Here is a 23,054-nt window from a genome sequence, read left to right as displayed (position 1 = left end):
CCTTGTTTTTATTTCCATACACTGTTTTCACAGGTACTAATTTGATTATAGGTCTAATCCTTCTCTGTCACTATCAATACTTTCACAGCTCAGCTTCTGTTATTACAATCAGATGGATATAGAGGAGTTGACAGAATTTGAATGAAGGCTTTTTTGTTTTGTAATACACTGGTAATTTTGGAATGTTTTTGTCTTAAAAAATGACAGCCTTTTGACACAATACTGCTCATGCTGCCTTTTGCTGTTGATGATACCCAAACTAAGAATTGCCTGATGTTAGAGTTGAAAGACACATAACTGAGCAATCCCAGCCATGATGGTGAGCTTTGCTGGCATCTAAACAATAATAAAAAATCAGTGTAACTACTCTGGAAAACCATCAAATAAATAAATAAGTAAATAAGAATTTTATGTTCTGATGTCTGTGTGGAATTTTTATGCATCCTGTGGAAATTAGGAAAGTTCTGCTTTGTCTTCATAGGAATTTCCTCTCCAATTTACATCACTAGTGATATCCAAACGAGAAAGAAAAAAGGAGGAGCAAAGTATACAGTTTTGTTTGTCAATCCAGAGATCCCTTTCATAGATGTACTTTTATCTTTGGGACAATATTTCTGTTTCCACATCAGCAGTGGTGTATGACTGTTGATATTTTCTGTGTTTAACAGTGGATTTTAGAGTAGGGTGGTCTGAATTCCCAGGGCAAGCCATGGCCATTCAGACACCGGCCTTTTATGAGAAGCCCTCAAAAGCTGCTGGGACACCAGGAGGGAGGACAGGTTATCCCATGGTTCTAGAGCAGAAGAGTTGAAAAGGAAAGAGCTTCTCCACTGGTGTAAAAAGGGACAGATAAAAAATGAAGTTGCAAGCAGGAAAATATTTATTTGGTCCAGTGTGTTTAGGATAAAATCATCCTTTCTTTTAGGGCCAGGACAGCCTTTTTGTATAGTAACAATGGCACATACCTATTTTGAAGTGGTAACACTGAGATATTTGGAGAGCAGGCATCTGGATCACATGATAAATGCTGTAGACTTTGTGATGTTTTAGTTTCACATTCCTGTAACTGGATGGGATAGATAAGCAAGCTGGTTGACCTCTGATGGAAAAAGAGGTTTTCACTTGTGTTGGACTTCAATTTTAGGTTTTGCAATTTTGAAGTAATTCTGTAAAATGCTTCCCATGAGTGCCATTGGTCACTGGAATTAAACAAGTTCAATAGCATAGGGGAAATGAACATAACATTGGGGAAATGAAAACTGGAAATGTACTAGAGAAAATAAATTAGCAAATTGCTGTGTAATGCTGTTTAGTTTGTTTTGAAGCAGATTGCTTGCTGTTGGAAGGTTATTATTGACTGTGCTTCTATGTTTTGTTTTTTGGCAGGTAACCCAGGACTGGCAGGTTATTACAGGACCTTTATACAGGCCCTTTATTGTGGACTGAACCAGCAGTATCCTGTCTGGGTTGTGAGCCATGCTGGACACTGTAAACCTCCGAGTGGGATGGAAATGATAGAAGGTACAATACTGTAACCTATGCATGCAATTGTTTATACTCTTCCAGTTTCAGCTGCAAAACTTGTGCTTATTGAAAACAGATTGACATGAGTTTTAAATGTCTCCATTGTATATCCACAGAACAATTTTCAGTTGTATGAGAAGAGAAGTTAGTGAAGTATTTTAGATAAATTAGATTTGCCAGACAAATATGTGCTTTTAGGAGAATAAAAGAGTTTACTGTTGGCAGTTGTTAGAGACACATTACAGTGAAGAAGGTCTAGAATGTGTTTATGTTGAGAAGAGTAGATAGAAAAGTACATTTTTAAATTAAATGTCCAGTTCAGAGATAGAGTACATTAGGAGAGATTTAATTATCTCAGAATTTAAAAATAGCCATACTAAATCAGTGAATTACCTGGAATTAAGTCTTTCTGAGACTGGAGTATGGGGTGTTTGCAGGGGAGAGGTTGCTTGTGTATCTGTTAAGAGTCCTTTAACATGCAGATCTGCAGCAAGAGATGGTGCTCCAAGCATAGTTAGGTGGGGGAGCCTGCAGTGAATCCTGTCCTGAGAGCTGATAGATGTTGGAAGTCCTCTGGACTTGGTCAAGCTACAGCGACGTAGCATAAATTGGCATTTCTGATATTTTCTTCCTATATCACACTGTGCTGACACCCCACTTTGGAGACCACTGATTTAGAGTGTGCATGCATATAAATTGTGCACTTGAATTGTGAATTATGCTGCCCTGTAAAGGGGTCTTAAATGTAGCAAACTACAAAGGAATAATATGCCTGATAAGATTTAGTTCAAGTACATTTTGGAAGTCTAATAAAGACTAAAGTAAGTTTTCCAACAGCAGCCATCAATCACAGACTACTTTCTAATTGACTGGAGAGATATCACTTAGCAGTTTGGAAACTGAACAAAGCTACACCCTTCATTTCTACTTCTGTATGATATCCTTCTTTTCAGAGAACTCTTGCAAGCCCTGCTCCACAGAGGCACACACCATTAATTGAACATTTCTCTGCTGCAGTTCTGCTCCCAGCAATCAATCCACTGTGCAAAACTATTTGAAACCTAATTTTACTCATTGAATACAATACAGAAGTTATACCTCAGTTTCAAAGTCCTTATCCTCCTCATCAGCTTTTAAAAAGACATTTGTTTTGAACACTGCTGTGAACATAAAACAGGCCAACATCAATCCTTAAGTGTAGGCAAAATTACAAAAATGAGAACAGTTTTCTAGTTCTCTCTTATTTGATTTAAAATTAGCATAAAACATGCATAGACAGCAGGTGTACATACATAGCAATGTTTAATTCTGTAGACATCTGTAGACATAATTAAGTGGTTTAATTCTGTAGACATCTGCCGTGGCTGGATGAGAAATAAGAACTAGAACATTTCACACAGAAGTAAGTGTAGAATCTTGGGATCATTACATTTGGAAAAGATCAAGGCAACCAAATGCCACCGTACCCACTAAACCACATTATGTGCCACATCTGCTTGTTTTTTGAACACTTCCAAGGATGGTGACTCCACCACTTCCCTGGGCAGCCTGTTCCAATGCTTAACCACTCTCAGTGAAGAAAGTTTACCTGGTGTCCAAGCTGAACCTTTCTTGGCACAACTTGAGGTCATTTTCTCCTGTTCTATCCCTTAGAGACCAACCCCTGCCTGCCTGGCTACACCCTTTTTTCAGGTAGCTGTAGACAGCCATAAGGTCCTCCCTGAACTTCTTTTTTCCAAGCTGAACACCCCCTGGTCCCCAAGCTGCTCCTCATCAAATTTGTGCTTCAGACCCTTCCCCAGCTCATTGCCTTTCTCTGGACACACTCCAATGCCTCAGTGTCCTTCAAGAACATGGAAGGCATGCTTTTGTTTGTCCTTAGGGCTGCCAATAAACTACTTTTGGTAGAAAAGTGAGACTGAGAGTAAAGAAAAATTAAATCAGAAATAAATTATTAATTTATTTACCCTAATAGTCTGTGTTTGCCAAGTGCTACAGAAATATGGAATCCTGTGATTCATATCTTAATTAACTAAAGAGGCTCAATTGATGTATTAAAATGTCATATACCTAATTAGTAGTTAGTCAGCATTCATTACTTAATGATACCATATTTGGTCAAATGATAAATAATATTAAAGATAAATCTCTAGAACTTTGTAAACAATATGGATGACTACTGAGTTAGACACTGCCAAATTAGCAAGGCATGTTTTTCCTTCTGAATGACAGGAAATTTTGAGTGGCATTCTTAATAATCAATTTACAAAATAATTTCTAGTTAGATCTTTAATGTTCTATGGACTGTAGAAGATAATAGTGTGTCCTTTAAATCTGCTAAACTAGCCTTAGTTTATGGTTCTTGGCGAAAAAAGATAGGTAATGACTGGTTTCTAGTCCATCAAAAAGAGTGTTTCCACTGCTTGCTCTTTACACAGGGGGAGTAGGGCCTTCAGACCATTTTGAAACTGAATTACATCCTAAGGAACAGTATGGGAAAAGCAGAGAAGTGGTGAAGGAATAATAAATTATCTGTGAAGACATTGATTATGTGAACCCGAAATGTTAATGTACCATCGGTGTGAAGTTTTGAACTCAAATTAAGTTGTGCATAAAAAGAAATAAATTCTAGCGTTACAGGAAAAATTGGAAGTGGTATGTAGCTTAAATTTATTTGATATATTGCTTCTTGGCTGTTGTTATAATTCATCTGAATGGAGTTTGCTTTTGCAGCCCTCTGGCTTCTAATGAAACTGCAGAATTGGCTATGAGTGAGAATCTGCCTCTAGCTCAAGTGGTATAAATCCAGAAAAAATGACTGAAATTGTTTGGGTAAAACTGAATTTATGCTTCAGCAAGTTAATAATCTTGTTAATTGCTGGCTAGTTGTCCACCAAATGACAGATAGAAGCGTGGGCATGATTAGCAGATATGAGCCATAAGTTTTTAACATCATGATATGCTGTGCTGGCAGGAGAGAGCCCAAAATAGTAGCCTGAGCAAGACAAAGAGTGTGGTGTTCTGTAATAAGAGGTTATGAGTTATTTAGGACCATGATTCCCAAACTGTGATCTGGCTGATCAGATGCAATTGGCCCTTTAGCTGCTTTCCACTTGCTAAGGGGAATGAATAGTAACTAAGAATACTTTTCCAATAACACTCTGTGTAAGCATTTGCTGCTGTGCCCTTGGAGATGTTGTACCACCATGAATGTGTGGTGCTGGCAAGGAGTGGGATTGTGGTCTCCACTGCTGCAAACAGGAGAGGAGGAGGTCATGGAAGTTTAGTGTTCCAAGAACTGGATTCCTAAAAATAGGGACTTTTCCTTGTTGTTGAGTATCACAGAATTATAGAATGGCCTGGGTTGGAAGGGAGCTTAAATGTCGTTTAGTTACAACCCCCCTGCCACGGACACAGACACCTTCCACTAGACCAGGTTGCTCACAGCTCCATCCAGCCTGGCCTTAAACATTTCCAGGGACAGAAGTTACATGGACACAGGGACTCTGTGTGCATTTGGTAGTTTTTGCTGGCTTGTGACTCATTTATTTTAAGTAGAATAGATGTTTTTAGCAATTGCTGATGAGGGAAAATACCTACATTGCTGAATCAGGTGGATCAGAGATACTGGCAGTTTCTTTGGTCAGTACAAAAACACCTCAGAATTAATCTCTCTTGTACTCAGAAGTTTTTTGACCAGCAAATCCTTATCTATGCTTCAGCCCTATATGATTAGTTATAACAGCAGATAAGTGGCCACACTGAGGTATGCAGTGATAGATTTAAAAAGCATTTATGTCTGGCATATTTATATATATGGGAGAAAAGCAGTAGGAAGGCAGCTGGGCTGGCATCTCACATACATACTTTAAGCTTATGCATATTTAATTCATGTTACATACATGTAATTCACATTAATTTCTATTTCAACAACATTTTCTGCTTCCTAGGCTTATCAATTAAAATATCTGAGAATCATTAATTATATTTAGTGTAAGTTCCTTTGAGGTTTAGTCAGTTATATTTCTGTATTACAGATGCAGAAAACACTGTAGTCATATTTATGGCCTAGAATACATTAAAATTCTGCTTAACTGTAATGCAGGTTTATATGACACAGTGTCTCCCAGTGTAGTGGTATCACACTGTAGATACAATAAAAACCCCAAGTTTTGAGCATGCCATCACAGTAGAATTAATGCTGGTTTCACAACTATTTCATACCAAGTGTAGTTTTTTAATGTATAGAGAGGTGAAGGTTCCTGTTCACGGAGCTGGCCTTGGCACTGATGAATCACATGGAGCTCCTCCCCTGGTGTTTGTCAGCAGTGAGGGACCCCAGGTCAGGGTGTGCACGGAGGGACTGGCTGCTGTCACAGGATGGGACAGGAACTGTCACTGCAGCGCAGTGCTGCTGCCCCTCGTGATCCAGCAACTGCTGCTGCCCAGAAACCTTATTCCTTCCTTGGAAAAGGCAGCCTAAGGAAGGAAGCATGTGTGCATGTGTAAAAGTTATTAGGAGCCATTTAAATGTTGAGGTTTTTGTCTTAGCCTGGTAAGATCTGAATTTTGCTGTATGGCTTTAATGCGAAGTGTCTGTTTTAAGGAAACAAATGGTCAGTTCATCTTATGAACCCACTGGAATGCTTGAAATCTAGATGTGCGAAAAGTAAGCAGCCCTAGGGATGCTGCACTACTCCAGTTACTTTACTTTAAACCACATTCAGTTAATTATTCATGGAGGTCCCGTAATCATGCCCATAATTATGCAAATACATCCTTAGAGTGATATCTTAGCATTTGGCATTGACTTTATCAGTCCTGCTTAATTTCAAGCATGTGTTTAAAAGTCTTGTTCCGTTCAAAATCAAAACTAAGAAAATTAAAATTTTGCCATATATGAAATATTTCTAAGTTGCTCTTGTTGTTTTCTTTTCTGGCCATTCAAAATGTTAACAATTTTAAGTGTTTATATTATCATACCTTAGCAGCCATATATTTAATTATAAAGCTCAATTAAACACTATTAAGCTCATTTTGATACCACTTAATGTATATCCCATTGAGTTTGATGGAGTAGTGACTAATTTTTGCTGACATTACAAGGACTAGGACTTTGTCTTTACATTTCTTATGGCTATGTGAAAAATAGGTTCTCTGCATTCTCTTATTTCTTTCAGGGTTTTCCACTAAGTCTGTTGACATAATATCTATTGGAATATTACTAAAAAATGTTTCTGTGGAGAGCTTTTTAATCCATTCTAGTACCTTATTCAACTAATTCCTTGGTAAAAAGAACTAGAATTTTTTATCTATACCCACAAATAAGAAAAATATAATTCTCTTTTTAATGATATTTGAAAAATTATACAATCTTCTGGATCTTTACCCAGAAAACAAGATGTTAAAAAAAAAAAGGCAAGAATTCATCCATTAGAGAGCACAATGTCTTTACTGCATTCCAAGAAACTTTGGATGTAGGCTTTGAAATTGTTTATGGGTTATTTTGTGCATTTCATCCCATGACACAGGTATGTTCTGATTTGATACCATCTGATACCAGCATTTCTGTTTAGATGCAGGTGGCTTTTAGTGGGGGGGGAAGTGCTCAAGAATGTTCCACCTGGTTAAAAGGTAACAGTTCCATCTTCTGGTGTCTGTCTGAAGGCAGGTCACAGTTCCCTGAGATGAGCAGTGCTCTGATGTTTTAGAGTAGCTTGCTTAAATGTTTACCATACTGTTGAAGGGAAAGTAAAAACCTAATGTAATTTGAAAAAAAACCCCACAATATTTATATGATCAGGTTATTTTCCCCAGGGAGAATATTTAGGAATCTTTTAACGCAACTCAATTTGAAAGATATTCTTGCATCTGCTAACAGAATGACAATGAAGTAACCCCACAGAAGGGAATAATTCTTATGTCTGAAGGTGTAAGAGGCCTGGATTTGTTTTTGTAGTTGAGTCAAAAAGTTTATTCACTTCACAGGTTGGCTGCAGGAAGAAAAGCTGATCAGAAGTTTAATTTAGCAATTCTAATTTATATTAGGGACCTTTGATTTAATTTTGATACCCACACAACTTGCAACAAGTGGTGCAGATCTTGATGGGATCAGTACAGTGTTTACTGACATTTTTTTTTAATTGCTAGTGATCTACATCTGTAAGAGTGAGAAACCATCAGTAATGCACATCATCATTACAGATTCTAAAAATAATTTGGTTTGGAACATGGACCCTTTCTGGTTTTGTTTCAGTTTTAGGAATTTCCCTTCCTTTGAGGAGCAATGTATGTATCTCAGGAAAATACAGGAAACTGTAAGGCAGAGTGGGCAGAAGAAGTGACTGCAAATGGCCTCATTCTTAAATAATCAGTAATGAATTACTGTTACCTCTAGTGTATCTTAAATTTGTAAGATCTGAGTAGAGACAGAGTGCTTGAAAAAATGACAAAGAACAAAATTATGTGGTACTGTGGATTCAGGTTGAATGAGTGAGTCTCACTGCTGCTTGCTGGATGAAGTTTTTCTTTCTTCTAGTTTTGATACCACGTGGCACTACTGTCTTTCTTTTAAGATAGACATATTCTTACCTTTCTAAAGGCTGAATTTGAGGTTTTGTCAATTAATAAATATATAACAATAACCTAATTTACTACAGTTATTGAATTACTTGGTGTGGTCAGGTGACTACTTGTTTGCCAAGTAATTCCCCATTGGGTTAAACATTGTAGATAATTAAAATTCTTTGGCACTTTCCTTGTCACTTTTTTAAGAACAGAACTATGATTTCAAGCCTATTATTGCTGAGCTTGCTGCCACTTCCTGCCATGCTATGGTTTATGTGATTTGGGGGATTTTTCAGTTAATCACAAAGAGGGCAATATCAGTGTTCCTGAATACACTTCAGTATGAAAGTACAAGAGCATATTTGGAGCTGTTTGTGTCTAGAGTCCAGGTAAAACTCAGGGGATGTCTTATTATATAAATTATACTGTAAAGCCTCAGGCAGTTTCAAAATGTTTGTATTGAGCTGTTGCTTCAATGCCTGCTGATGTAAATGAGTGAGGAAACCAGACTTTTTACAACCATGCCTCTAGAACTGCTTGTGGTGAACTGATTTACTTTTCATGAAGGATCTCTCACATGTGCAAAAGAACACCAAAAATCCCTCATTCATCCCCTACCATGGGCAGAGACACCTTCCATGAGATAAGGCTGCTCAAAGCCCAGTCCAGCCTGTCCTTGAGGGGTGGGACATCCACAACTCATAGTACAGAATTTCTTCCTTATACCTGAACTAAACCTGCCCTCTTCCAGTTTAAAGCCATTTTTCTCCTATCACTTCATACCCTTGTAAAAGTCCCTCTCTGTCTTGGCTGTAGCCCCTTTAAGTACTCAGTACCCTTTTGTACTGGTGGCACTTGAATCTCTATTTGACCTATCAGGTAAACTCCCAAGTAGAATAAAGCCATCACAGCAATACCTTGGGCAGGTTGCCATGGTTGTATGCTGGGCATTTCAGGTGGGTGGCTAAGAAAGAAACCTTCGGCATTTTCTTCAGGAAGCTTAAAAAGGAAACTGCTATCTTGGTAACAGAGAATTAAATGTTAAACAGTGTAACAGAACACTGGAGAAGAAAAGATAAAAATCAGAATTTAAAGCAGTCATTTCACAAAAATCTGTTTCTTCCCCAAAGATACAGAATTTGCACTGAACAGCTTATGCAAATGGTTACCTAAAACATCAGCAACTGATAAAGAAACCTGCTACATTTATACAAAGTACAAGGTGAAATTCTATTTGCTCTGCCAAGTTTTACCATTGATTTTCATAAATTCAGACTTTTGCAGGTGCTGTTTTGTCTGTTTCTCTTTTGCCAGTGGGGATCAGTGCTGGGAGTCACTGAGCCATGGTTGGATCCCTCTGCTGTCAGGTCCCACTTGTTGTGTGAGGAGGAGCCCAGGCAGAGATTGCAAAGCTTTTCAAGGCAGGTTGGGAGTGTTGACTGAGTCCTGTGAGGTGGCACTGCATTGCAGAATATTTTGCAGACGTGCTGTGCTACAGCCCTCAGCACTGCTAGCAGGGGGTCGTGTTCTCTGCTACCATAAACTGACATTTTTGCAGTTTTTGACAGCTCTTTGCAGTCTGTTCTGTGCTACCAGTTTATTCCAGCAGGGAATAGAAGATAATAATTCTGAAGGGTTCTTATAATCTATCAGTTTTGAGGGATACAGGTGAAAGATGGAAAATTGTTATACTTGCCTAAGTAGATCATTTACTCCTTAAAAAGGATGTTGTTGTTAAATAATTTACAATATGAAATTTAACATTTCTATGGACAAATGAACATAGAAACCTACACTTTTCTTTATACTTCTATTGAAACAGTGTCATCCAAGATGAATATTCACAAGGGCAAAGAAAAAGACTAAGTTTATTGGATGCCATCCTAATGCCTATTATAAGAGCTGGTGAAACAGGAAGTGCATTACTGTTATTTTAGTACTATTCTGAAGAGTCATACTTAATTGAACATGTCAGTCTTGGCTGATACCACGCTAATGAATAAAATTTTGGGATAGATTTTCAAGAAAAATTGTGACTGGCCTGGCAAATTAAAAGTTACAGCTTGAATTCAGTAGAAGCATCACACACTTCAGAAAATGTCGCCCATCCATCTGTCCAATCACTGTGAAGTACAAATTCTGTATTGTGACTTGGGCTGTTGTATGACTGCCCCTCTCAACTCCCTGCTTTTTCCCTTTTCTTTCTCTTAACATCATGGTGTGCACCTTCTCATTTTCTTTTACTTTGAAAATAATTCTTTTTATTTCCTGTCTGTGAAATAACATGGGTTGTCTTACTTGGCCAGCTGTCTTACTCTGCTCTAAACTGTGGCTCTCCCTTGTTTGCTCTCAGTCCTTCTTTCTCTATTTGTATCTGTTTAAACTTCCCAAAGTTTTGAAGTGCTGTTTTCAATAGGTGTGGCTGTTGGACTTGCCTACTGTGGTGCAGCACCTCATTTGTCATAACCAATGGAATCAATGCCTGTGAAGTGATACTCATCTATTTTTGTTCCCTTCAATACTCACACAATTTCTACTGTCCTTTCCTTACCATCTCTGCTACACCTCCCCATTCTTGGTGGTGTGCAGAACATCATTCTTCTGGTTTTCTTCCATTGTTAATCTGTATAAAAGCAAGTTGTGTTGAAGTGTGCAGTCTTTTTGCTCCTTGAACTCATTTAATGTTGGAAATTCAGATCTGCTCCTATACAGGGATGGGTCTCTAGTTTGTACCCTGCAAAGTGTGGGGTTTTTTGTAAGTTTGTTTTACAGTTTGTTTTCTCTCTTCATAATACGATGCTGAGAATTATTACAGGTTGCACTTCCTGCAGTTATTCAGCTTACTGACTATGAAGTGCAGTCATTCAAATACAGAGAACTTTACCATATACATTATGTAAATCACCCATATAACATCTGCTTTATACTCATTAAACTGGTTGGAATGGAGATGTTGATTGGTGTAGAACTGCATAATAAAACACTTCTTCATGGTGTTTGCCTTGCATTGGGGACAACCAACAAAATTCTGCTTCAAAGTTTGTACTGTTATTTCATAATTACTTGATAATAGTTACTCTGAACAGAGGGGAGCAAGACTGGAAATGTAAGACAAAATAAGTTTCTAAGAGATAATTTTAAAAGTTCAGAGTGCTCCTGTATACTTTTAATAAAAATCTGGGGTTTAGTACTTGTCATGTTTATTAGTTCATTCTGTCAGACTACTCCTGTATTAATTTAATTATAATATAGCTTCCTTTGAAAAACATATTAGGTGTTAAACAGGTGTCCCAGCAATAGGTGTGTAGAAAGCAAAGGAAATCAGTAGTTCAATTTGTAAAATAAGGCCTTGTTATTTTTCTAGTAAAGAAAATAATACATATGACCACTTCAGTATCTTGAGTAAATGGTAATTTATTTGTGGAGGATACCTTTACAAAAAGTAATTGCTCTAATAAACAGTAATGAATGGTGTGTTTATCTTAAAAGTTGCATGAACAGTTCCTGAGGGTGCTAGGGCCAGACTAAGGTCTAAGGGTTAATCTAAAACACAAATGCTTTAAGACCTGGTACTTAGTGTCAGGAGGAGTTCTTCAATATTTATTTAACATTCTTTCAGGGTTTCCATCCTATTTCTTTGGCATTTTATTGCTTGCTGATACAAATTATCCATGGTTCACTAATCAAATGAAAGTGAAACAGGCTTTGAGCAATGTATCTTTAGGGGATGCCCATACTAGACCCACAAACATTAAGTCTCAGTTTTTAAGCTTACAGTTCTATTTTAACACTTTCAAATGTCATGGTTCAGTTTTGAGGAATTATGGTCTTTTGCTGTGAGGGAAAAAAGCATTCAAATTATTTATTAAATTTCCAGAATTAGACTTCATATTATGTACACCATTTTAACAGCTAATCTAAGTAATTCAGTTTTAGTTTCTGCCTTGTACTACATAAAGGAAAAGAGAAAAACTTTCCAGGTGCTGCTTCATCTAAACACAGATTATTGAATCAAAACTACTGCTGCTCCCACCAGTCTCTGTGTGTTTGTGGAGGAAAAAAGAGGTGGTATGTAAAGTCTAAAGCACTTGACCCAATATGTTGGTTTTACTTGGGTATTTGGTGGAGATGCAGAGGAATTTATATGTCCCTGAACACCCCACTGGTTCAGTCTCCAGACATTTACTTGTCCTTACCCTGCAAAAGGTCCAGTTCTGAAAATTCTTGAGCATGAGTTTATAGAAGTGATTGACTGAAGTTTGTCCTTAGCTATCCTGCTACCACTTCTTAGAGTCAATGGTCCATGGAAGAGGAAGATACAGTGCAGGTAGACCAGTGGTTTTTACCTCCCTTTCCTTCATGATGTGTAATTGCACGTCACCTTTCCTCATGGTTCCTTACTTGTTTAGGAGTAATTCGGTGGCCTTGTTTATGAGCTGATCTTAGGACATACTTCAAACTCACTCCGTGACAAGTGGATAAGTGTTCATATGTACTGAGCTCAAATACTCAGTCACCTGTTGTGACCAGGGCAGTTCAGAGTTTGGATATGTAAAATTGTGACATTTGGGAAGTGCAAAGGTGTGCAGAAATTTGAAGGTCTTGTTAGAAAGTCAGGCCTCTGGTATCTTTTGGAATCTCCCAGTAAAAAGAAATCTATGATTCAGCAGACTTTTTAATGAAAGGCTAACTTTTATGAATTGTCAGCCTCAAGTCTGCTCATATAACTGCTACACTTTTTTTTCTGCATAAGAATTTCCCTTGCATACACAGCAGAAAAGCAAACAAACACAATTCTCTGTTATTTCCCTGAAAACCAAAGTCCTCTTTCCTAGCAAGATTAACTTGTTGACTAATCTTAGAACAAACACTTTATTTTAATCTATCATTGTTTTCTGCCTGTAGTTTTAGCAGAGGTTAGAAAAAGGCATTCATTCAAGTGATGGCGCATTTGTTTTTCCGAAATCACATCAGAAAATTATTGCTTTGCCAAAAAAAAATAAAGAAATACAGTATTTCTTTTAATACACCTATAAATAAAGTCTTAAAATCATGTTTTGGCCCAGATGGGGTGTTTGTAGCATAAGGTACAAGTCGTATAATTTCTACTATCTGAAAACTGCTTAAAAGCACTCTCCTTCAGCCATGGCGTGTATTCCACACCTGAGGTGAAGTCACTCTGGTCTCTTCTTTGATGTAGAGCCATTGGAGTGCTGACTGCCAGTGTGTTTGTGCAAGTCTGTTTGCTTATACAAAGAACTTATTTAAGCTTCTCCACCCAAGAAATTCATGTTGATTTTGGATAATCCCTGGGCGATTTTATTCTGTAAAATAAATAAATAAATCTTTCCGACTTGTGATGCAGCCCAGCTCTTGCACATTTTGGACTGTTAGACATGTAGCATTTGTTTTGGGGAAACATGAAGTGACATGAGGCGTGGGCAATTTTATGTTTGTCCAGATGTCAAATAGGATGTCTATTCCAGTATTTCAGGGTTGTGTGACACTGGAGCCTCACCTGAGGAGTGTGGGGTTGGTCCATGGTGCGAGTTTTGCATGGAGATTACCAGACCCCACACTGCATGCTCATTCCCCAGTGTGGCTTCTCTAGGAATAGTGCCAAGGTGATTGGGTTTGGCAATAAACCACTATTTCAGAAGAAAAGGAAAGGTTGTACTGAACAGCTGAAACAGTTCTCTGGGGTCAGCCTTGGCTGTCAGGACTCACTGGCAGTCTCAGAGGGGTTCTCTGTGTGTGCAGCACAGGCCAGTAGCCAAGGGAATCAGAGCATCCTTGCTCTGAATGTGTGAGCAGATGCACTGGGGGTGATTTGGCGCACAGTAGAATGAGTGTCCATGATCATCATCAATCACAACTGACCCATCCATCCAATTAAAAATCACTTCTGCAGGCTCAACTCTCCCTAGCTCCCTTAAGGAAGCACTGGTGCACAGACTTGAATTGAGTGTTCTCAAGTCTGGACAAAAGCAAGGAGGTAAAAGCCATTGTTTTCACTTTGTTCTGAATCCCCAGCCCTGTCCTTCCTCAGGGTTCCTGCTCTGGCAACACAGCTGTTCTGAACAGGCACGTTTCTACTGGGGCCAATAGCTTTGGATATGTTGGCCAGAATGTCTACACTGCTATTTATTAGGTAAATAAACATTAAATTAGGTATGTAATGTCTTAGCTAATTAACTGTATTTGTCTGACATAGTTAATCTAAACTTGGAAAGGATTGAGATGGGCTTAGACTGTCTCTGCTGTGCTATTTATTAATTTCATGGCAGCAGTCTTCAGCAGCTCTTTTAGCAGATGCTGAATTCATATACGGAAAAGCCATTAACCTCGTGAGACTGAATAATACAAATAAAAATTTGTCTTCTTTCCTCCTTGGTATTTGGGGTCTTGTCAACCATGAAAAGTTCTCTACAAGATTTATACACCTACTTTACCTTGTTTTCCCTTGCTTTAACTGGAAAATAAGCTGAAAACACTTATTTTCAATAATTGAAATGAAATGTAAAACATTAAAAGATGTGCTGATAAACTGAGATGGCAGGGCCTGAGTGAAACAATACAGAAATGATAGCAAATGATTACAAGGGACAATTGACTCACTCAACTCAACACTATATATGTTACCAACACATATATATTGCAATATGTGTTGTAATATAACTTACTCTTAATATAACTTACACTTTCACTTGTTGCTCTTGCCAATGGGCCATCATGTTTCTAGTATGCTGGTGATTTTTGTGTTACATATACCTGTAATTAGACCTGGGATGTAGACCACCAATTCCTGCATGAGGCTGAGCTGCTGTGTAATTTAATGTAGGAAAGGCAGCTTTTGCTAAAAGTAGAAACTAAATTTAAAACCAGTGTTTTTGCCTTAGGCTTTTATTTAGGGTTTTGGAAAATAGAACAAACTCTTTGTTTTCCATTACATGCAGAAAGCCTAATAAACAAAATATCGCTTCTCATCTAATTTTGCATTCCTTGGGTGTATTTTGCTAAATGCTTTTTTGTTTTGAATAAATTGCTCTAAATTATGCTGGGATATGACCATTGGTAGTTTTAGCAGAAATACTAGTTTAACTGAAGAACAACTTTGTTGGGACTTTGATGGTAATTATTTAAACTCAGAAAAGATCAGTCTTGAGCAATTATTTTGCTTCTAAAGGATATGTTTCCTACAGATAATCAAAAAGGTGATGTAGTGCCAGCCCACTTGGGCTACAAATTAGTTCTGTCACTATCAACCTCCCAATAACTTCACTACAGCAGTGTTAGTAATCTTTAGTATTTGAGGTTACTGTCCAGTTGCCATGAAATTTACTGTGTATGAATTAAAGCACTGACAGCCATAATTTGATAAATGCTGTTCACAGTCATAGGCAGTTAACTCATAGTTACCTCTTTCCTCAAGCAGGTGCAGAACAATCTGAAACAGAACTATGATTCTGACTTTCTTGTACAGTCATTTTTCAATGCATTTCAGTCTTTTTAATGTATTTATCTTTACAATGTCTTTGCCTGATGGACCCTTTCTTCCACATCTATTTTTCACACAAGGGGACTGTAGCAGAGCTTGTCAGAAGACACCAAGTGGGAAGTTAAGCACCTTACTGGGCCAGTTGGGGCTGTGTGTGCACTCTGTTAGCTGCTCCTGTGTTGTTAGAGGTGGGTGGATTTTGCCAGCAGCCTGGGAGCCATCTGTAGGGCCATGGCTCAGTAACTTGCTGGTCCCCACTGTGTGTCCAAACTATGCTGCCAGGAGGTTTAGCTTACTTCAGGCTAAAACTGCACTGCTAGTCAGCCTGTAAGGAGCATAAAAGATCAGAGGTTTAATCTGTAGTGTGAAACTGAATCCTGAGATAATAGCAAAGATTTAAGAGATTAAGTGATGTTAGTACCACTCCATCTTGTCTAGATAATCTAGGGGCATTTATTCCTTCATTCTTTTTGTCTCTTTTCTATTACTCTTTTTAGTATTACTTCTTACAGTCATGTGAGTAGAGTAGTCCACCATAAAGTGGAGTGGTGTATCCTTAACTTAGTGTTTAGTTTAGTGGATAAAGCACATTTCTAGCAGATGAAAAAGCTGTGAACCCACTTAGACTGGGGAACTTCAGATGCATGTCACCCTTGTAATAAGCAAGTTAAAGATGCCTGAATTGCTGCATATTTTTACAGACACCAGTTCAATTTGTCTTGTTGACTGGCCAGGAAGCAAGGAGCCAAATCCTCATCATGATGGATTGCCCAAGCTCCTTTAGAAAGTCCATGGCAAAGCAGGAATGAAATTGTACTGTAATCTAGAACTATGAAGCTCTAACTTGATTTTCCTCTTTGCAGCTGAATTGACAATGAAAAGAACCTGCCTTAACAGGGATATTTTATGTAGGTACTAATGTTCTGTGTTTACATACAGGCATTTTCTCTTTTTCCTCATTCCATGGGACAGGACATTTTTGTGCATCTTTAACACAGGATATTTTTAATATCTGAAGGTTGCTACTGCATGATGACACATATGGTACCTTGTCTTCTGTGGGGATGGACTAATTGCTGGGCAGTATTGCTGTTGTAGGTCCTGATCTCTCAATGTAAAGTTGGATTGATTTAAGCTCATTCAATGCCCTGAGTTTGGTCTTGTTCTGAATGAAGGAGATGAAAATAGTGGATGATGTGCTATGAAATCTCCATGTGTTTACATACCTTGTGCTGGTTCCCAAGCTGCACATAAGGCTTTACATCCTGTGCATGTGATTTATCAGTCAGTACTTTCCAGTGGTGGTAACTGAAAATTAAATTTTTAGGTCTGGTGAAGTTTGGGGTTTTTTGTGTGTTTGGTTTATTTCAGGTTTTTTAAAATTAATACATGTTTTTATTTCAGTGTTCTACAAAGAAGAGGGGCAAAAAAAAAAAAGAAAGACATGCCTGAAATTTTATTCACTGAACCAAAAGACTTCTTTTCTTTTATGTTTCAGACACAGATATTAAGGAGCTAGAGGATGTTTTTGGACTTAACGGCCAAGTAGAGCATAAGCTGAACTTCCTCAGAAAGAATGTATCAAAAGATATAAAGCTGGTACTGATTGCTCATTCTATTGGTTGCTACATCACCCTGGAGATGATGAAACGAGCATCAGAACTTCAGGTACATGAACCTTCTGGAGTGGGAGTTGCTTTATTAGCAAAGCAGTGCATGTGCTCAGCCTATGGCTAATGCCATGTATTTCCTGTGGAAACTCTATTCTGTTATACACAAACAAACAAAAAAGAAGGCTTGATCTTAGTTACATATAATAAAGCAGACTGATGCAATTCTGAGTCTGAATTTGGATCTTTAATGCCCTTGGAATATAAATAATTAATAATGATGAGACATATATTTATGAATTCCTTGTTCTCATCTTTAAATAATTTATAAGCAAATCACTAGATATTTGCCAATTGCATTACGTGTTACACCAAAATTTAAGAGTGATTGTGATTTTTATAGTGGTCTCTTATCTTGAGGCAAACAGATTGCTGGTTAGATGTGGGAAAATGTATGGGAATGAATAGTAATATAAATTATGAGGAGTACTACTATGAAAGACACCGTTTTTAAAATTTAATACAAATATCACTGCTTCTGCAATTCAGTCTTGGTTTATGTAGCTCAATGGGAGTGAGAGCTGTAACTGCATGTTCTGTATATCTGAGCATTTTCCTTTGTCCCTGTGAGGCAGGGTAAGAAGGCTGAAGCAGGACCATATCCTTGCCCTCTGCAAGTGGCAAACTGTGCTCAGGACCAGCTGTCTGTTAGTGGCTGATAAATGGAGAATAGGGAGCTTTTATTCTTAAACATTCACTCTTGCTAAAATATTGCTTCTTCCTTTACTTTATAAAATCTTCAGTGGAAGGAAGTTCCATGTTAGTGGTGACATGAAGTCTGGGGTTAATATATGCCTGTGGTTAATACATGTAATGTATGTGGTTAATATATGCATATCCACTGCTTCATAACCATTTCCACCATTAACTTCTTCCTTTAAAGGTGAAAGGAACTAAAAATGAGAAACATGAGGATAAACTGACACAAAATATGTGCATTAATTTGTTCAAACATGCCAACTTTTTGGGAGTCCAAATCTTTAGTCTTTATTGCTTGAATGATTTTATCTGCTTTCAATTAAACTAAAAATTGTTGAGTAACATTTTTACACCTGGCTCACTGGATGCTGGCAGCTTTTTGTCAGTATTTTGAAACATAGGCATCTTTGGGACCCTCAGACCTCATGGTGCACTGTGTGCATAAAGTTAATATATGGCAAGCTACATTTAAGATGCATTCAACAATAGAAAATATTTGTGTAAGCCAGAGTATTGTGCAATCTTTGTCCCTTTGCCAAAAATAAGTTAACTCTTATGTTTTATAACATATGAAGTGTGATAATAAGAAACTTGTGTTTCCATCTCTCCCTTTATTTTTACTGGAATATTTGATTCCCACAAGATTTTGAGCACATGTGTATTTTAGTAGCTAGATCATTTGATTTTATATTTGTATAGTTCTTCGTGATATTTTTTCATTATATGAATTTTGGGTTTGGTCTTTAAATTCTCTGCTTTGCTAAGAGCCTTTCATTATTTACAATTTATATTCTGAAATAGAGGTTAATTTGTTGCATTTTTTATTCAAATAATCCAGTAAACATTTATATTTGGAATGTATGTTTAGCAGATTTGATTTTTAGAATCCCACAGTCATAGAATTGTTAAGTTTGGGAAAGATCTCTGAGGTCAGTGAGTTGTTAATGCAGCACTGCTGTGTTCAGCACTAAACCATGTCCCCACAGTGCCACATCCACATGTTTCTTGAACACTTCCAGGATGGTTATTCAACCACTTCCCTGTGCAGTCTGCTCCAGTGCCTGACCTTGCTTCACTGAAGAAATTTTGTTTCTCAATTTAAAGCTCTTCTGTAATCCAACCACATACAGACTAGATTGTCACTCCCTAAGCATGCATCAAAAGGAGAAAGTACATCCCCCTTCTCTCTCCTCCTTGGTTCCTCTCCAGCTGTCAGTTGTCACAGAATTACAGAATCATCAGGGTTGGAAGAGACTTTCAGGATCATCAAGTCCAGTCATCAACCCAGGAGCACCATATTCATCCCTAACCCATATCCCCAGGTGCCTTATCCAGTATGCCTTTTCAACACTTCCATAGACAGTGCCTCCACTACCTCCCAGGGCAATTTATTTCCATGTCTAACCACTCATTCAGTGCAAAACCAATTTCTAATAACTAATCTGAATCTCCCTTATGCCATTTCCTCGTATGTTTTCCTTTGAGACAGGGCAAAAGAGACTGACACCCATGTCACTGCAGCATCCTTTCAGTTGTAGAGGTCTCCCCTGAGCCTCCTCCAGACTAAAAAACCCAGCTCCTTCAGCCACTTTCTATAAGACTTGTCATCTAGACTCTTTACCAGCTTTGTTGCTCTTCTTTGGACCTGAATGCTGCTGCTATCTAGGGCCCCTGTGCTCTGCAGCTAAACGGAGTACTGCATTTTTTCCCTTAAACTTGTGTGAAATAATGCTTTCCTCTTTAATTAAGAGAAATGAAATAGGAATTGCCAATTTATTCCAGCATGAATTCAGTTTTGGAGCCCATCCCCATTTTCCCATTGATTCTCAGGGAGGCTTCCATTGAGTGTTCTTTCAGGAGACCCATTAACACAAACTTAGTCTTAGGTTGGTGCCTTTAACCAAGTCTGATTAGTAGAGAAGGGCACACAGGTTGCATCCATACTCGTAACTGAGTGGGGCTATGGCACAGATTTTAGCACTGGCACAGTGATGCTTTAAACTTGGCTTTAAGTGACTCTGTGGCCCAAAGGAAGTAGCAACTCCCAGCAGCACTTTTACATGGTTCTGGGCTTGGCTGAGGTCCAGGACCGTTTCCAGTAGTTGGTTTGGATGCTAGCATCCTCTTTGGAGGCAAGAGACTCATCCATGTGAGCCCAGACCATCCCATGCCCTCCTGTTCAGTGAAAAGCTCCAGAATAGTGCCTGGCTGCTCTGTTTTCTGGCTCACAAAAAACCACAAACACTTTCCAGTTGTCATGGTGGGCTTCAAGTCTTAAGAACATTCACCTCTCCATGGGAAGTAGAGCATCCAGATTTTGCCAGACTGCTAAAAAATTCTGGCACTTGGAAGGAAAAAAATCAGCCTCACTTTGTGAAGATGGAAAACTGCAGTAATGTACAGCTTCCTTGATACTTGCTCTTAACCTCATAATCTTCTTCGCTCTTTATTCAGACAACAGAACTGAAAAATGAAGCTCAGTGACAAAATTATTTTCTCAGTTGTTGGAACATGCATCTGACCCATAAATATGCTACATCCTCCAGGCATTCTATTCTAAAATGGAACTCCTTACTTGGAGAATTTCCTTGTACTTTACTGGCAACACTATTGAGTGTTTCCTAACACACTCCATTTGATCATTAATTTAATCAAAGATTGACAAGTTTCCTTGCTAGTGAAATTCATTCTCTTACAGCATTACTCTTTCATTTGCAGTGATGCTTTTGAAATGCTAACACCTTTGTGGTAGTAAATTAACTCTTGTTGGTGAGTACAATATCAATATTGCTCTTCCTGTAAAACTCATTGAAGAGGATGAGTTTAAAACCTCTGAGTATTATCAATTTAAGCAAATTAAATTTCTGTAATATGTAAATCAAACCCATGCATTGCTACTGTGTCTCATGGTGTGAAGAAATATTGGGTATTGCTGGAATTTGTTGATTTCATAAATGATAGCTAAAACCACAGAACTTGGAATAGTTGTGCATAAAACAAGGAAACCCTGACACATCATTTCTGTGCACATACTGATTATTTAGTTTCAGTTGCTAAACACTTGATTGTGAGTATGGGAAGCACTTTCATAATGTTAGGAAAGAGAAAACAACCATGTTTTAAAATATGGATACTTAGGAAAACAAAGTTCTTTACTCTGGAACTACTGGAAATCTACAGGATCTGTGAGATTGAAGGAGGGGGATTTTTTTAACAGTACAGGAACTACTAAGCATGTCTGACCTTTGAGATCATAGGGAATCTTTTCAGCAGGATTAAAGGAAGGGGGAAAGAATATATGAAAGCAGTGACAGTCATTCAGTTTCTGTTTTGCTGAGATTAGAACCTAAATATGTCATCCAATACTCATGGTGTCACCATTACAGAAAACACCATCTGAAAGGATAGCAATGTAGCAGGTTGTGACTAGAAGTTCTTGTGTTTTGTGGAAAGAGAGAAAAGGTGAAAATATAACCAGTCATGAGAGAAAAAGGAATATAAATTTTTATACCATATTTGAAAGTTTCATTTGATGTAATAGCATCTGATTCCAATGTTGATTACCTAAATTAGATGTCATGGTACTTTAAACAAAGTCAGTTTATATGGCTGTTGTCTTGGTGAATTAACTTCTGATGGTCTCACTGTCTATAACAAAATATGCTTAGCATGGCATATTTTTAGCCACCTTGAATGCTCCTTTTCAACAGTAAACTTATCTCAGATATTTTGAAAAGTACAGTGAGACTGCATAAAATAGACAAATATTATAGAAATATCTATTGAGAGAGGGAGTAATAAATATATGTATTTCTTGTTAGTTGCAGGCCTAAAATAAAAAGTGAAAAAATCAGCATAAAAATGGGTAAAAGACTTACAGTAACACAAACTCAGTGACAATATTTGTAAAATTATTATACAGGGAGAGAAACAGATGGCTATGCTTAGCAGACTTCACAAGGGAATTGGTGTACGTTTCAGATAAATGTGTATCTTGTGAAGAGAGCTATGATTTTCTAGGCCATGATATAAAACTGAACTGGGTCTGGTGTTGTTTTCTTCTTCAGTCCATCCATTCACATACATGAAATACATATTAAAAGAAACAGCAAATGGCATTGGGCTCATATACACCCACCTTCATCCCCCTTTGCATGTTGAGGAAGCAAGAAAATACTTACTCTGATACAATTTTACACAGATTTAAACATCAATATAAATTCAGCTGCCGTCAGTGAGATGAGTGTGTTGGTTTAATTTTATGGGTGTTTTAAGTGGGTCTCTGAGTTGGATTGTTTTTATGAGACACAGAGAGAGATTTGGCAGTTCTATCAGTTCTTGATGTATCAAGTCTTTGGAAGCATATACAAGGAAGCCCAGGCGGTCTGAGACAGCAATTGAAATAAAATTTGCTTTAGATGACAGTTTACACATTACAGAGTCTGCAAAATGCACCTCAGAACTCTGGATAATGCTTTGGGCAGTATCAGTAATTCTGATGGAGCAGGCAGTAAAGCAGCAATAGGAACGTGGGGCATATGCAAACGTTCTGCAGCTCGCTCGCCTGGGAAAAGAGAGGGAGTGCAGATGATTTATTAAATCTAACCAAATAAAATAAATTATATATTGTAAGATACTTTATTAAATCTAACCAAATAAAATAAATAAGATACAAATAAAATAAAATAACCATCAAAGAAGTTGCTACAAAGATTTGTAGAAAGATTTCTTTTTTAAAAAAGAAAATATGAAAAAATCTTCACATGAAAAGCTAAGGCAAATATAAAATATGCTCTCTGTTTGGGTGGAAGGCTGCAAAATAAGGAGATGGGTTCATGGCAAACAAAGGTTTTTAAGGGAAATAGTAACTTTTGACTGAGACACTCATAAAAAGCTTGGATTTAAAATTTCAACAAACCTTGAGAACACCATCGGCGAAAGGCCCATAACTGCAGAATGAGGTTGAAAGTGTCAGCTCACCCAAGAGACTGCTAGCAACCATTATTTTCACTGGCTTGATGACAGACCCTAACCCTGAGGGATCCAGTTATATTCTCTTCTACCTTTCTCCTTCAAAAAAAAGCTTTAAAAATATA

General features: G+C 37.7%; 1 protein-coding gene across 1 annotated transcript in view; it reads left to right on the top strand.

Moving 5' to 3' along the window:
- LDAH (lipid droplet associated hydrolase) overlaps positions 1 to 23,054 on the top strand; it is a 113,471-nt gene that overhangs the window by 31,347 nt on the left and 59,070 nt on the right. Inside the window, exons 3-4 of the mRNA XM_063150908.1 lie at positions 1,387 to 1,521; positions 17,088 to 17,257. Of these exons, the coding sequence (XP_063006978.1) occupies positions 1,387 to 1,521; positions 17,088 to 17,257 (305 nt within the window). The remainder of the gene's footprint in view (positions 1 to 1,386; positions 1,522 to 17,087; positions 17,258 to 23,054) is intronic.

This window comes from Melospiza melodia, chromosome 3, assembly GCF_035770615.1.
Source record: "Melospiza melodia melodia isolate bMelMel2 chromosome 3, bMelMel2.pri, whole genome shotgun sequence".
Lineage (NCBI taxonomy): Eukaryota > Metazoa > Chordata > Aves > Passeriformes > Passerellidae > Melospiza > Melospiza melodia.
Note: the sequence above shows the minus strand (reverse complement) of the source record. Positions and strands in the feature narration are given on the sequence as shown.